This window comes from Mytilus edulis, chromosome 9, assembly GCF_963676685.1.
Source record: "Mytilus edulis chromosome 9, xbMytEdul2.2, whole genome shotgun sequence".
NCBI classification, from domain to species: Eukaryota; Metazoa; Mollusca; class Bivalvia; order Mytilida; family Mytilidae; genus Mytilus; species Mytilus edulis.
The window spans coordinates 31,970,427-31,986,357 of record NC_092352.1 but is presented as its reverse complement, the minus strand read 5'-3'; the positions used below and the strand labels follow the sequence as shown (position 1 = coordinate 31,986,357).

Below are 15,931 nucleotides of genomic sequence, written 5' to 3'. Positions count from 1 at the left end.
CTATTAAATAACAAAATAGTAGCAAACCATGAATAAAGAGTTTGAGAGATGTTTTCACTTATCAAAAGATGAGAATTAAATGGGTTGTATACAAAATTACTTGTTTAGGGTAAACTTTTGAAGAAGCATAAGGGAGATAATTCAAACATTGAAAATAAACTTAAAATCTCTCAAATTTACTTCTACAAGAACATATTACTTATTTTGTCTCCATCAATCTCCTTTTTTGTCAATCTTAACTTGATTTGATACTTAAAATAGACAGAAAACACTAATGAAAAAATATGTAACAATTTATTAATTATTTTTTTTTTTAGAAAGATGAACCTACTGATTTAGAGATCAGAGGATATGGTCCAAAGATAAAGAAGAAGAGATTGCAGAATCGATTTCAACAGCTGTCAACTAATTGTGGTGGAAAAGTGATTTGTGTGAAGGAAGATGTTTCTGTTGTTAGATTTCAAAGTTTTACAGATGCCAACAGGTAATAGTTTTATGCAATTGTTTTACATTTGTTATTTTCTTTCAAATGGCAGATCAAGTTATTGTAGAAATCAGTGTATGTGTCCAGGACCTTTTTCACAACATGTCATACATTCTTTAGAGGAATTTTTAATCTAGACATGAATTGATGTAAGACAGTATTGCATTTATTTGTCGTTTTCCTGGCTCCTACCCATTCCCCTTTAAAATTACCAAACTCTTTCATTTATAACCAAGACTTGCTTTATCCATAAAGTTGTTGTCACCTTTACTTGAAACTTTTAAAAACACATATTTATTGTGATGTGATTTATTTAAGATATATTCAAAATTAGATTTTTTACCAAGATTTTACAGTTCAATTAAAATTCGATAGTGTGAGCATAGCATGGTTTCCTATCATGCCTATGGACACACTTTCTTGCTTTTAATTATAAAATTGCTTAAGCTCAATATTGATTTTGAAAACTTAAAGTTGCACCAAACTTAAGTATGCTTAGACTGATTTACTGGAAACTTTTCATTATTGTTGAATTTGATGAAAAGAAAATATATTGGATTTTGAAAATTCTATTATTTGTTATTTTAGAGTTATAGGACTTTAAGAGATTAATAAAAGTCAATTTTTTAGGACTCAGCATTCCTGTTTTTTCAATAGTCTGATTGTCCAAGACAAGTTAAAGTAGGCGTTGGACAAGTTGAATCAAAATTTTAGTTTTCCAACATGAAAAGTTAAATATAATCAAACCAGAAGTTGTTCTGTTAATTAACATACAATAATTGTTAAGTTAACATTATTTCTTAGTCTTGTATACTGTAAACATTGAATTAATTGAATTCATTTGACAACTCTATTGCTAGTAGACATGCTAGATATGTGCAAAAAGGTTGACAAAATTTGATTCCTTTATGTGTTTTTTTCACATAAGTGTGTGGTGATGCATTGCAAAATTAATTTTTATATGCCTGTTTACGGGACGTGTTATGGTACACTGTTTTTCGTCTGTCCAGCTGGCCATTGGTCTGTCATCTACATGTTGGACATTAACTCAAAAAGACTAGAACAAATTTGCATAAAACTTTTTTGCATTTATCTTGAAATTTATAAAATGAAGAAAGGAACTTTATATGTCAAAATGAACAGCAACTCAAGATCTACAAATACAATAGTCAATAGCATGTCCAAAATTTATATTGCTTAGAAAAAGAAGATTCATTGCTATGAAAGATTTAATTTGACCAATTTTATGCATTTGTGACTATTATTCTGAAATCTATTTAAGATAAATGAAGGTAGAAACTGCAGATGGCAAAATTAATCAGCAAGATCTATAAAATATGTCAACATGGCCAAAATTGTTTGTTGACTCCTATTGATTTATTACCCTTTAAAAGGCAAATATTTATAACCTTTCTTTTCAAATTTCTAATCTTGAATATTTTAACAGATAAAGCAATGTTAAAATTGATCAGTGGTATAAGATCTTAGTCGTTGGATAAATCTTGTCTTCAACTTTGAAAATGCTCATTGATTCAGTTGAGCACCACAGGCAAGCCAAGAAGATATCTTGTTACAAAGATGCTAGTTCCATAAGCAGAAGTTCTTAGATCTAAATGCAGTATACGCATACCCTATTAGGTCTGAGACCACAATTGTTATCCCTTGATTTTCGTTGTTCACGAATATAGTCCCTAGTGTTGACAGTTGGTTACTTGCCATTAATTTTATACCCCTTCCAAATTTATTACTCCAGGTTTAATGCCTAAAATTGCAAGTAGGGGGGTGAAATTACACTGTAAACAAATTTGGGTCCAGAATTTTAAAGGAAAGTAGTGATTTGGTCCAGCTGAAAAAGGTTGAAAATTAGTACCAAGTAGATAGCAAGTGCTTTAAATATAAGCCTGTTGAGAATAAATTGCATGCAAGTTTTTCCCTAAAAAGGCAAAAATCTTGGGCAGAATCAATTTGCGCCAATTGCAGTTTTGAAAAGGTATTAATTGCGCCACTGTCTTTTATTTTGATGGTATTAATTGCGCCAATAAATGAAATGAAATTGCGCCAGATTTACCTGTAAATATTTTTTACCTATATCATACATGTATTATAATTAACCTTTCCACTGAACACTTATCAAATTTAAGAAAACTCACCAAAAAATAAATTGTTTAGTAAAAGAATATTTTTTCACAAGTCAAGATGTCTGATATACCATTCAAAAACTAGAGTCTGAATTGTAAAGAACTAATGAGTAGAGAAGTAAGCAGAAAGGAATATGTGTCTTTTCTCAACTACAAAAACCAGCCTTTAATTCAATGATGAACAGAGACATTTTATATGGTTTTAACTGTATATATATACGGGTGAACGTTTTAATTCAGCATACATTTCGTTATTAAAATGACTTAAACTCCGCCAGTCGGTAAACTGCCGGACCCAAGCCCAAAAATAGGAGGATGGAAGTCAATCATTTAATTGTTATATATAAATAAAAATAAATAAAATTGGCGCAATTAGATGATTATTTCATTGGCGCAAATGATACCTATAGTTTTGAAAATTATGTGGCGCAAAAGAAGTATTGGCGCAATTAAGTTGTGGCGCAAATGAGTTACTTTTTGGCGCAAAAAGATATCGCCCAAAATCTTTGTATCAGACCATACTGTTTGTAAGAAAAGTTAATTGCAAGAGTCTTTTTGTGCTCAGATTTGTTGTATCATGTCACATGAGTATAGAAATGATAAAAAAGACACAATTTTTTAATTTCTTATAGCCTCAATATGCATTTTTTAATGTAAATATGTGGCACGGCCTAAATTGACCCTAAATTTTTTCCAGTCTTACATGGCCTAAGACCCTTTTAAACTAATATGATATGTTGTTTGTAACTTTTCTTTCCATTTAAAGTACTTTCAAAACATATGTAAGGATTATTTATAACCAAAAAGCTTAACAAATTTAAAATTGCTGGAAAATATTACATCTTCATGTAAGGCCCCCCTTCATTGAAAAACCTTAATTTTTAGGTGCAGGCTCATATAAATTTGACTTTTGAATAATTATGCCAAGTCTGATAAATCAAATGAGTACTCTATTGCTTTTAGTACATGATAAGTTATATATTAAGGCATTTAAAAAGTATTTTTTTGCAAAATTTTGATTTTTAAAGCCCCAAATGTTGATAGTTGAAATTTTTCAATTTTAACGTCAAAATTTTACACGCAAAGATGAGTATAGATTCACTATAGAACTTAAGTTATTGTCTATAATATACATCCTATTGTTATGAAACTTTGTAAGCAGTGTTAAAATTTATTAAGCTTTGGTCATACTAAGTTTTTTTAAGATTTGTCAACTCTTTCTATCCTATTAGGTCCGAGACCACAATTGTCGTCCCTTGATTTTCGTTGTTCACGAATATAGTCCCTAGTGTTGACAGTTGGTTACTTGCCATTAATTTTTATACCCCTTCCAAATTTATTTCTCACTGTAAAAAAAATTTGGGTCCAGAATTTTAAAGGAAAGTAGTGATTTGGTCCAGCTGAAAAAGGTTGAAAATTAGTACTTCAGAAGCTGTCAAAAGATTTCAAGACGCCCTAAACATAAAATTGTCCATATTTGAGTTAGAGACGATGAAGTTTTCTATAATTTTGATATAATTTGTCCCAAAAGTAGTACAACACACTGTAAAAGTTTCTTTGAGAAAGCGCAGGTGGGATTTTTTTTATTTTCATTTATGTTCTAAAAGAAATGCACTACAAAATAATTGTGGTCTTGGACCATAATATCTATGATATTAGTATATTCACAGCCAAGACCAAAATATTCAGTAGCAGTCTTTATTTTTTTTAGTAAATTCATTAGGTGTTAAAACTCTGGTGGATAGTTGTCTCATTGGCAATCATACCATATCTCCTTATTTTTATATTAGTATAATCATTGTTTAGAAATTTTTTATCTAAATGTTCTGAAAATTTTCTTGAGTTATCTCCCATAGAATAATATATGCATCAAATAGACCATTATCATATTACAGAATTTTGACACTGGATTATTATCTTTTCAACAAGTTACCTACTTTGTGGTAGGATATCCTGATACTCAGTCAGATAAGAACAAAAAATATGTAAATCTAATATATAATCTGTGCATTTTGGATGATTTTTTTCTTGTACAGAAAATAAAAATGAAAAAAATTTCTGACTTTGAATTCTTGCTAAAGTAAATAATTAAACATCTACTGTTTATTCTTTTGTATCAAATATCTTATATCTGAATTGTCTCCCCTTTAAAACATTTTTGTTTTTGGTTATCAGAGAAGTTTTTTAATCAATCAAGAACTTTTGTTGTTGTTTGTTTTTAGAAAAATACTGGAATAAAATAGAATAACATGTGATTTTTGGACTTTAAATGAAAATTTAAATTGTTTAATGTTGCCTTCCTCAGGCTACTTACCGACCTAAAAAACCAGCTTATCCCGCCAAAAAAAAACTATGACACTAATTGTTTCAATTTTCTTTCATACATTATTACCTGCTCTTCAAAATGTTTTTGGCAAAAAAAAAATCCCAAACCTAATATACATCCGAACCCGCGAATTTTTAAAGGGTGGCGTTTGTTCTTAGAGACATTAAATAATCCAACTCTATGAGTATGAATGAAAGCTAGATACAATGCACATTCTTTTTATCATTAGGATATTTTTCAAGTTTGCTAGGCAACTTACGATGTTATGGTTTGCTGTTGAACACACTTACAGTATATTTCAAATGCTTTTTATAAAAAGTTTTTTTCTGTAAAAATCTCATTGAGATGAGTCAGAATCTAAGCATTTAGTTTACAAAATTTTGTCACTTTAATATAACATTAATTGATTGTTGTTTGCAAAACATCCAGCAGCAAATATTTCAGGCATGTTCAGGATCGAGAACAAATTATCAATAAATATAATAGGTAGCTCCGGTAATTGAGTCTGTCCAGAATGAAAGTTCGGGAAATTAGTAAAAATGAACATTTACATGTAGAATTGTTGAATTGGCAAAGTTGATAAACATTTAATGCAAAGAAAATCAAGAAAAACTTTTATTTTTTTTAGATTAATTAAACATTATAGCATATAAATTATCTTGGGTTTTTTTTGTAATTTTTTTTATTATTTATTGAGATACACAAATTTATCAATTTTAATTTAATGAAACTGATTAGATTTCATAGTGAGATGATTTAAAATAATGAAATGATAATTGTTATGTAAATAAGCAACTGTCACCAGTCCCTGTGTTGAAATATTGTCCAATGAAAATTGATTTGCCCCTGAGGCAATGAAGTGGAACCTTATTCTTTATTACCTGACATCATGAAAAGTGTGCATGTGTTTTCAGAGCAAGAAACAGAATGGAAGGTGAAAATGTTTTTGGAAGTAAGATAAAAGTTGAAATCTCATCTAGATCTCCACAAAAGACAGATAAACAACAGGGTAAGAATTTTTATTATATAATAAGTTATTTGTTCACCATTATAAACATAGAAAAGACATATTACTAGTCAAGTGCACCCTGATTATTTTTTGCATGTGCTTACATTTCTGATTTTGATATATATTTACTGTGCTAAAATAATTATTTTGGATTTTAGGGGAAAAAATAAAAACTTTTTTGAATACCTGATTGTTTATGAGATTGATCTCTTTGAAAGAGTTGCATTTTGTGCAAATGTTGCCTATATTGATTGATCAAAACAAATGCACTTTAAAATATTTTCGCTCTATGAAAAATGAGATTTTTGGCTAATTTAAATTGATATACAACCTGGTCTATGATATCCCAAACAGGCTATTGTAACTTTTTTAGTGACTGATCCCCAAATTATAGAATGTCAATCAAATATAATTTTGTGACAAAATTTTACTGATACTATGAAAGAAATGTAGCCAAACAATTATGATTAAAGTTGAAAATAATCTTGAATATATTAGATTATGTTTCTTTGTTATGTCTGTAAAGTTTTAGACTGTATTTTCCAGTAAAAGTGCAGAAACTAAAATTTCAAAAAAACTATCCAAGGGAGATGATTTGTAAAGAGCGGTCTAGATGATACAACTCAATTGAGTTATGTATTAAAAGCTCAAAAGACAACCTGTATAACGAAAGGGGAATTTTATTTTCCTGTTGGTGCATCTGTCCACTTGTCCATTCCAGGATCCCTATTTGGATATAATTTTATGGTTGAAAAAATATTAATTTATGATTTTATATAAATTATTCAAAAGCAGATTTGTTTTTTCCCCCAATACTATATGCAATAGGTCAACTATATTTGGTGGATGGAAATACATTATGATGTACATGCCAGTTTCACAGGTATTTTATTACCTTGACCTCATTTTCATGGTTTCATTGCTCAGTGTTTTAAGTTTTTGTGTGTTTTGGTGTTGTTTTTTTTTTTTAATTATAACCAATAAGTCATCTATATTTGTTATATGCAGAAGGATTGTAAGCTGTACACATCTGCCTGGTATGGTTCATCAGACCTTGACCTGATTTTCCTGGTTCATTGGTCTAATGTTTAGTTTTCATGGTTAAGTCTGTATCTTAGGAACTCTAAGCAAAAGATCAACTTTATTTAATGTATTGAACATGTTGATTAATTGTAGGGTGTACATGTATTTCTTTTTTGATTTAAATGACCTTGACTTCATTTTCTTGGATCATGTTAAGTATGTGATAGTTGTAGTAAAGCTATATATTTGGACAATCAACATAATATCGATGATAAGCAAAGAAGGTGAGACATTAGTGTGTGCAGGTTTCCAGGAAAGTCCAGGTTAGCAATAACTGTGACAAATATTTGCACTCGAGAAATTTTTTTCCACAAAATTTAATGTAAAAAAAGAAAAATCTATACGAAATTAGAGATATTATATTACAATCCTTTTTAGGATAGTGGCCCAAACAATCTTAAATCCTTTCCTGTATGTATGGTGTTTGCTAATAAAATAGCCTTATCACCTATATTCCATTCAGTATTTTAGTCAGTGTGGCCACATGAACTTTTTTTTCACCAAATACAAATGCAATTACATTGTACTTGTTTCTTCAATTGTTGAATTTTTATCAGATTAAAAAAGTAGATTACACATTATTAAGATCATGACACAAACTGTTCTTCAAGGTTCGATAACTCAAATTTATTTATAATAACTATATGGTCTTGAAATTGGGAGATAACCTTTGTTTTCCATCTCCAAGAAAAAAAACATTGGTTTTCAAAGATAAAACTGTCACACAGGAGTGTATATAAGAAAGAATGGAAGAAAATTCCCATGTGTTCACAACATTTTTTCCTGAACACTTTAAGCTATGTTTAAGCAACTTCAATCATTTGGGAATTATAATGTTGAATGTCTGCTAAATGCATGCCAACTTGATAGTTTTTCTCTTTTTTTAGCTCACCTGACCAGAAAGGTCAAGTGAGCTTTTCTCATCATTTGTCGTCCGGCGTCTGTAAACTTTTACAAAAATCTTCTCCTCTGAAACTACTGGCTCAATATCTTTAATTGTTTTTACATAGGCGGTAATGGTAACGTTTTTTCCTGTAGCTCAGTCCATATCGTAAACTTGGATATGTATGATAGCTCGTTTCGAAGCTGTGACATTTTCACATATGTGGTTAAATTTTCGGGGTACGAAGTGAGATTACTTTTTCCGTAAATTAGCAAACCCCGAACATCCTTTTGTGATGCGGCTCCTTGTGGTAAAATATCCCCTTTTTAACACAATAAGTTCTTTGAAAATTTAATACTTTGAACACATTCAATAGCTCCATAGTTTTTACACATTTATTCTATGTTCCTCTACTTTCCTAATCACCACAAATAATTAACTTCAGTCATTTGTTAAAAATAGAAACATGTCCAATATCACTACACAGAGATTTTTTCTTTACACGTGACTTTTAAGTTCCTCATTTCGAGGCGCATTAGGGATGTTGTCCCTACTGGGCCAAATTTAACCAAACTTGGCAACAATCATAATTGGGGTATCTAGTTTTAAAAATGTGTGGCGTGACCCTGCCAACCAACCAAGATGGCCACCATGGCTAAAAATAGAACATAGGGGTAAAATGTAGATTTTGGCTTATAACTCTTAAACCAAAGCATTTAGAGCAAATCTGACACGGGCTAAAATTCTTTATTAGGTCAAGATCTATCTGCTCTGAAATTTTCAGACAAATTGGACAACCCGTTGTTGGGTTGCTGCCCCCAAATTAGTAATTTTAAGGAAATTTTGCAGTTTTTGGTTATTATCTTGAATATTATTATAGATAGAGATAAACTGTAAACATCAATAATGTTCAGCAAAGTAAGATCTACAAATAAATCAACATGACCAAAATTGTCAATTGACCCATTAAGGAGTTATTGCCCTTTATAGTAAATTTCAAACCATTTTTCTAAAATTTTAGTATTCTTTTAAAAAATCTTCTCTGAAACTGCTGGGCAAAATTTAACCAAACTCGGCTACAATCATCATTGGGTAATCAAGTTTTAAAAATGTGTGGCGTGACCCAGCCAACCAACCAAGATGGTTGCTATGGCTAAAAATAGTACATAGGGGCGAAATGTAGATTTTGGCTTGTATCTCTGAAACCAAAGCATTTAGAGCAAATCTGACAGAGTTAAAAAGTTTATCAGGTCAAGATCTATATGCCTGAAATTTTCAGACAAATCGGACAACCCGTTGTTAGGTTGCTGCCCCCAAATTAGTAATTTTAAGGAAATTTTGCAGTTTTTGGTTATTATCTTGAATATTATAATAGATGGAGATAAACTGTAAACAGCAATAATGTTCAGCAAAGTAAGATCTACAAATAAGTCAACATGACATAAATTGTTAATTTACCCCTGAAGGAGTTATTGCCCTTTGTTGTCATTTTTAAACAATTTTCATAAATTTTTGTAAATTTTTGTAAATTTTTAGAGAATATTGTTTACTGTAATTACTGGGCCAAGTTCATTTTAGATAGAGATTATTGTAGCAACAAGAATGATCAGTAAAGTAAGATCTACAAACACATCACGATCACCAAAACACAATTTTGTCATGAATGTATCTGTGTTCATTGTTTAATATGCACAAAGACCAAGGTGAGCAACACAGGCTCTTGAGAGCCTCTAGTTTATTGTTGGGATGCAAAAATACAACTGATTTTATAGTTTGTTCTTATGTTGTTATTTACACCACTGTCTGAGGTTAGGGGAATGGTTTGGTGCCAACAACTAGATCATCCATGCCACATTCTGCATGTGGCTGTCCCAAGTCAGGAGCCTGTAATTCAGTGGTAATGTCATATGTTGCTGTATATCATTTTTTTCCCCCATTAGTTTGTACATAGACCCGGCCTTTAGTTTTCTCATTTGAATATGTTATTTTTGGAGCCATTTATAGCAGACTATGCCATATTGGTTTTGCTCATTGCTGAAGGCCGCACACCGACCTTTAGTAAATTTGTGTGTCATTTGGTCTCTTGTGCAGAGGTCTGTAATTGGTAATCATACAACATATTCTTGTGTTTTTTTTATCTAGTTTTGATAATAATTAATAACTTTACCTTTTAACAATAGTTTACTAGTTGGTTAATAAATGAGTCCTTATTAGTACTTCAAATAAATGAGGGGTTGAAAATATTGACATTTTCGACCTTAACCCTTTCCTCAATGGAAATTTTTAAAGTATTAATGCACTGCAAAAAACAAATATTTCATCAAATAAATTGTAAGTCAGATATTCTTATGAATATCGTTTTCATATTGGATACAAACACGGCTGGTAATCTACACACGCAGAACATTTGGTTCCTCAATGAAAACCGTGAGAGGATTTTCCGGTTGTGCTTGAGTGGAGTAATTGTCACCGCTTCAAAAGGTATGTACATTTCAAGCACAACCGGAAAATCCTCTCACGGTTTTCATTGCAGAACCAAATGTTCTGCGTGTGTAGATTACCAGCCGTGCAAATTTTATTAAGATTGATGCAGATATTTCGTAGTCAAAGCATTTCAACTGAGGTACTACAGTAACACAGGCATCAAAAGGCGTCATTATGGAGTAAAAGGGGAGGCGTTCAAAGGGGTCATTATGGGGGGAAAGGGTTAAGTTATTCCAAAAAACCTTGTTCTTTTCATTGTGTGTGTGCCTTGCATGTAATTAAAAAGTCTAAATATCAAGAAATTAGTAATTAGTTTCAGCTAGAAAATTTGATGGGGAAGTTTTCAAATTGATATCTAAATAAGACATGAAAATCTTCCTTATTATTGGATGTCAAATATGGTTAAATCATTTATCACATATACATAGAATACAAACAGAAATAATATTTGTGTGACTCTTATATTTTATAAAATCTGTTAATAATTGATAATTTTATTATTCTTTAGGAAATAAAAGTTTTAAAAGACCAAAAGATACAACTGTACAGTCACAGACATGGACAGACACTAACCAACAAAATAATGCAAAACCTGGTTCAGATGTACCAATTGATTCAAAGCAAGAAAGTAAAAAATCTTCCGTACCTCAAAACAAGAGTCCTCCTGAGAAATCACTGTTAACGAGAAATTTAACACCAACTACTTCCGGTAATGGTAAATCAAATAGTAATAGAACCCCAACTCCTCCTGGAAGTTATTCAAGGAACCCATACTACCAGTCATTTTATAATAATCCTGCCAGCATGTATGCCAAGACATTGGAAAGTTTTAGTTCAAAACCATTTTCATCAAATAGGAACAACATTGAAAATAAGAACATAGACCAGCAGAAAAGCACTACTCCAGCCATTCAGATTCTTACTAATAATAACAGACAAAGGAAAACAAGTGAAAAAGAAAATAGTTATGGTACCAGTCCAAAGTTGGAGAAAAATGTCAGTCCTGTAGCTAAAAAACGTATTAGTCCAGTAGCTCAAAAATATATTAGTCCTATAGCTCAAAAAAATATAAGCCCTGTAGCTCAGAAAAATATAAGCACTATAGCTCAGAAAAATAACAGTCCTACAGTCAAGAAAAAATATACAAGTCCTACTTCTCATGGAAGTAGCAGTCCAACTTTACAGAAAAATACTAGTCCAAATGCTATGAGGGGACCAGTGCAGAATATAGTTAATGACAACAGACAGGCAACCAGTCATTTATACAATGAAAGGAAACCAGTTGATAATGGAGTGAGTAGAAATATTTCAAATAAATTTGGGAATCAAGATAATTATATACCACCAAATTCAGGATATCAAAATGATCAGCCTCAAAATGATGCTGATAACAGATCTCATCTTCATGATACAGTTAATAAGTTTAACAAAGACGGGAAAGGTTCTAGTCGCCATGTCTTAATGTTACAACAGCAGCTTTATCAGGAGGATCAACAACAACAAGATTACCATGGCAGAAAACCATATAACTACCATGGTCGTTCATTCAGTCCTCCACCATATTCTACACCTTGGAGTACATATGATTATCATGAACCTCAGCATGATATGACATTTGATTCATCTTACCCTACTTATCAACATTTTGGTGGAAATAATTACGACTATCGTCCATTTTCCTATAGTCAGAATAATAGTTATAATAATAATCCATATGGATGTTATCGTAATAATTCTTGGAACCAGTATAACAGTAACTCATATAGAAACCAGCGACCTGGTACCAGTCCACCAAACCCTAACTGTCAAACTATGTGTTCTACTGTGGTACAACAAAAATGGTCCCATAGTCATAGATGTAGTCCTTATGACATGGTAGAGGAAGGACCAGCGATGCAAAGACAGTCACCAATGAACATGTTTAGACCCATCACACCATCACCAGTCCCTGGGGCCTGCAGCAGTCCAGCAATGGAAGATGAAGACCTTGAATGGGAAGGTTTTGTTGGTCCAGTAGAATTACTTGTTTCCAATCTTGATTATAACATCAGTGCTAAGGAATGGCGAAAGATTCTCTTCACAACCTTTCATCCTCATGTTAGGGTATGTGTTTTGTTAATTTTATATTTAAGTGCCTGAGCCGAGTTAAGTATTACTTTTCTGGCAGCTACTGTGGTAATGTTAACAAATGCAATTTCATTGAAAAAAAAGATTGACATGAATTTTTTAAGCTATAAAGTGGTCAGGTATATAGGTTCTTCAATTTTTCTTATTATGCATGTTGCAATATTTGCAAAAGACCAATTTGATTTGAAATTTTTTTTTTTCTTCAAAATATGAGATCTCAATTGCTATATATATTTTTAGGCCTAAGTTTGAATTCATCATTTGTTGAATTGCAAGTGTACACTTATTTGAAATGGATGTTTAAAAAAAAATCTAAGGATTTCTGATCAAAACTTTTCAATTACGAGCAAAACCAGTGGGTTATAAAATTAAATTAAGGGAAGAATGTGAAATTAAAGTGCAGGGAATATTCTAGAATTTCAAACCAAAACATTTGTCACAATTTATACTTATAGACAATGAAATTTCAAAACACATATTCCGGACTAGAAGAATAAACTTTCTCCTTTCAGGTTTTAAATGTACATGTGAAGACTCAACCAGACAATACAAGTATTGGTATGGTTAAAGTACCAAACATAGAGGAGGCAAGATTTGCTATATCACAGTTCCACAGAAAGAAAATAGGTTACAAAAGAATCCATGTTACTCTGAAACAAGAGGAAACACAAAGACCAGCCAGCAGTACAAGGTTGATTTAAATGTTCCATTTTAAAGATTTATAAAATACAGAAGTAACTTATATTTAGGATAGCTATTCAATTGGTTACAACTGAATCATCAAGATTGTTAATTTTAAAGCAAAAGAAAAGAAAAAAACAATTTAAGAACTTTAATTATTTTAGTGTGATATTTCAGTTATTAACTTTGATTGATTTCAAAAAATCATTCGATTAAATTGTAAGAAAATTTTACATATAATAATTTTTGACTTTTACAGAGCAGAAGCAATTGCCTTGCTGTCAGAGGCTAAAGATAATGTTCTTCCATTGTTTAAATTCATTGAACTGTTTGATAAAAGGTGAGCTTGATTACTTATAAGTACTCATATTGTGTCTTGTATTATGAAAATTAATGATGTTGTTATGTTTATGCCATTTGTGGCCCATAATTGGAAATAATAAATTCTTCTTCTTGACATGGTCACTGAAAGTGGTGTTAAACCCCAATAAATAGATAAATATTTAGACAAAAGGATAACACTTTGCATATTTTTTCTTAAGACAGACTTTGATATAATACACATTCACTATTGAGTTTAATTTTGTTTTTAAAACAGGAGTTGTTGCAGTTTCTATTTTAAAATAACGTTGTACCTGAAAGAATGTTCATGTTTGTAGATATCACAGAACTATAAGTGTTTCCGAGCTGTATAAGATGAGGGATACACTAGAGATAAGAGAGCTGAGTGGTACTAGGATGGTTCATCTTGTATGTAATTCACCATACCAGTCTGAACCTACTATCATAGCTAATCCTGAACAGGAAATGTATTATCAACAAAATATGGTGAGTGCTACAACTTTAAGGTGGCACGATACTCGGTAGTATTTCCTGGCCAATAAGGAATAATGATAGCCTTTTTAGAATTTTCACCACTTTCTAATAGAATTGAGAATGGAAATGGGGAATGTGCCAAAGAGACAACAACCCGACCATAGAAAAAACAGCAGAAGGTCACCAACAGGTCTTCAATGTAGCGAGAAATTCCCGCACCCGGAGGCGTCCTTCAACACTGCAAAAAAATCTACATTCACAGTTAACTGAAGTACTTTCATTTTACTATTCAGAAATGAATTTGAATGTGTACTTTTTTTGCTATTTTTAAAAACCTAAGGCCCTAGTGCTTTTAGCTCTTATATCATGCAGTGAATACACAATTTAAATTTTTTTTCAAAAATTCATTTTCATCTGTTTGTAAAATTATTTCATATTTTTCTACACCTGATTCATCTCTCAGTTTGGGACAGTGTGTTCAGTTGATACTGTATTTTTTGTCCAATCACACTGTTCAGATACATTGACTTAGGTAGGGTACACATAAGAGCAACCTAAATTCGGGAATGCCACTTTGAATGCTTATTATACGTCAAGCCATGTCATGATGCAGATCCTGTATAAGTTTGAATATATTTACAAGCTTTATTCAAATTTCAGATTAGGTTGGGTTTGTTTGTTATATTAAAAGAAAATTACTTTGTTCTATAAACACTTGAGTGTTATAATATTTATGAAATAATTCATGGAAGCCATAGATTGTTGGAAATTTACTAGGGATGTCAAAAGATCTGAAATTTAATACTTGGATACTCGGTCATGATACTCGAGTACTAATCTTAAACGTCTATTGAAAAGTTTAGATTTTAGGTGGGATGCAGTGTTTTTGTTAATACCTTTCATAAACATAAGACAAATGTACTACAAACATAGCTTGATCCTCTGGTTTTTTTTTTGTGTCAATTAAACAATGAATTACAGACCTCCGTTTCTACAAATAACCTATCATAATAGCAATTAATGTGTTTTTATAATACGACTTGTCCAATAATTTGTCAATAACAATATTGGACTTCAAATTACTTGTGCTTTTTCGTGTTGCTCAGTCTTACTTTTTCTGTGTTTTGTTTTTTGCACTATCGTTTATCTGATTTCCTGATTTTTTTTAACAACAACTATAGTTAAGTTTCAAATACAGAGTAATTAAATTAATGTAAATGTACATCTCATACCAATCACGTTTACATAGGTTCGAAGTCTTGATTAACAAACAAAGGTAACTTTTTACGGTTTGTGATGAGTTAATTATTAATCCATGAAAGTGTTGATCCGTGTACAAACACCGTTAAAATTTGTCTCTAATCAGTTGCGTAGGGTTCACCGCAGGTCACTTTGATTTTGTTCTTGTTTAGAAATATGATCTGGTCAACAAATTTCAGACGAAAGACTGTTTGACTTTCTATTTTTTGTAACAAGTAGTGCACTTGAAAACATTCCCTCGGACGGAAAGGACATTGCTGGTACCACTATAACAAATAGTAGCCTCAAGATAAACATGTATGTTGTTAATTGATTTTATTTAGTATTAAGAAGGGGGATATTTCAACGGAACTAAAGTGAGTGGAAATGTGAAGAGAAATATCTCAAGATTTAAAACAGGCAAACGAGTATCCGAGTACTAAAAATGTACTCGAGTACTTGGCCTTCCAAGCGAGTACCAGAGTACTCGAGTACTCGTTGCCATCCCTAAAATTTACACATGGCCTGGACCGTGATATTTGAATTTGTCCTGAGCGTTAGCGAGAGATAAAATTAACGAATATCACGGCACAGGCCATGTGTAAATTTCCAACAATCTATAGCTTCCATGAATTATTTCGATTCTTTTAGGACAAATAGT

General features: G+C 31.4%; 1 protein-coding gene across 3 annotated transcripts in view; it reads left to right on the top strand.

The window, feature by feature from the left end:
• LOC139488122 (meiosis regulator and mRNA stability factor 1-like) overlaps positions 1-15,931 on the top strand; it is a 37,177-nt gene that overhangs the window by 4,752 nt on the left and 16,494 nt on the right. For all 3 annotated transcript variants that reach the window (XM_071273515.1, XM_071273513.1, XM_071273514.1), the window contains exons 5-10: positions 318-484; positions 5,863-5,957; positions 10,916-12,510; positions 13,047-13,225; positions 13,475-13,555; positions 13,875-14,043. In XM_071273515.1, the coding sequence (XP_071129616.1) occupies positions 318-484; positions 5,863-5,957; positions 10,916-12,510; positions 13,047-13,225; positions 13,475-13,555; positions 13,875-14,043 (2,286 nt within the window). The remainder of the gene's footprint in view (positions 1-317; positions 485-5,862; positions 5,958-10,915; positions 12,511-13,046; positions 13,226-13,474; positions 13,556-13,874; positions 14,044-15,931) is intronic.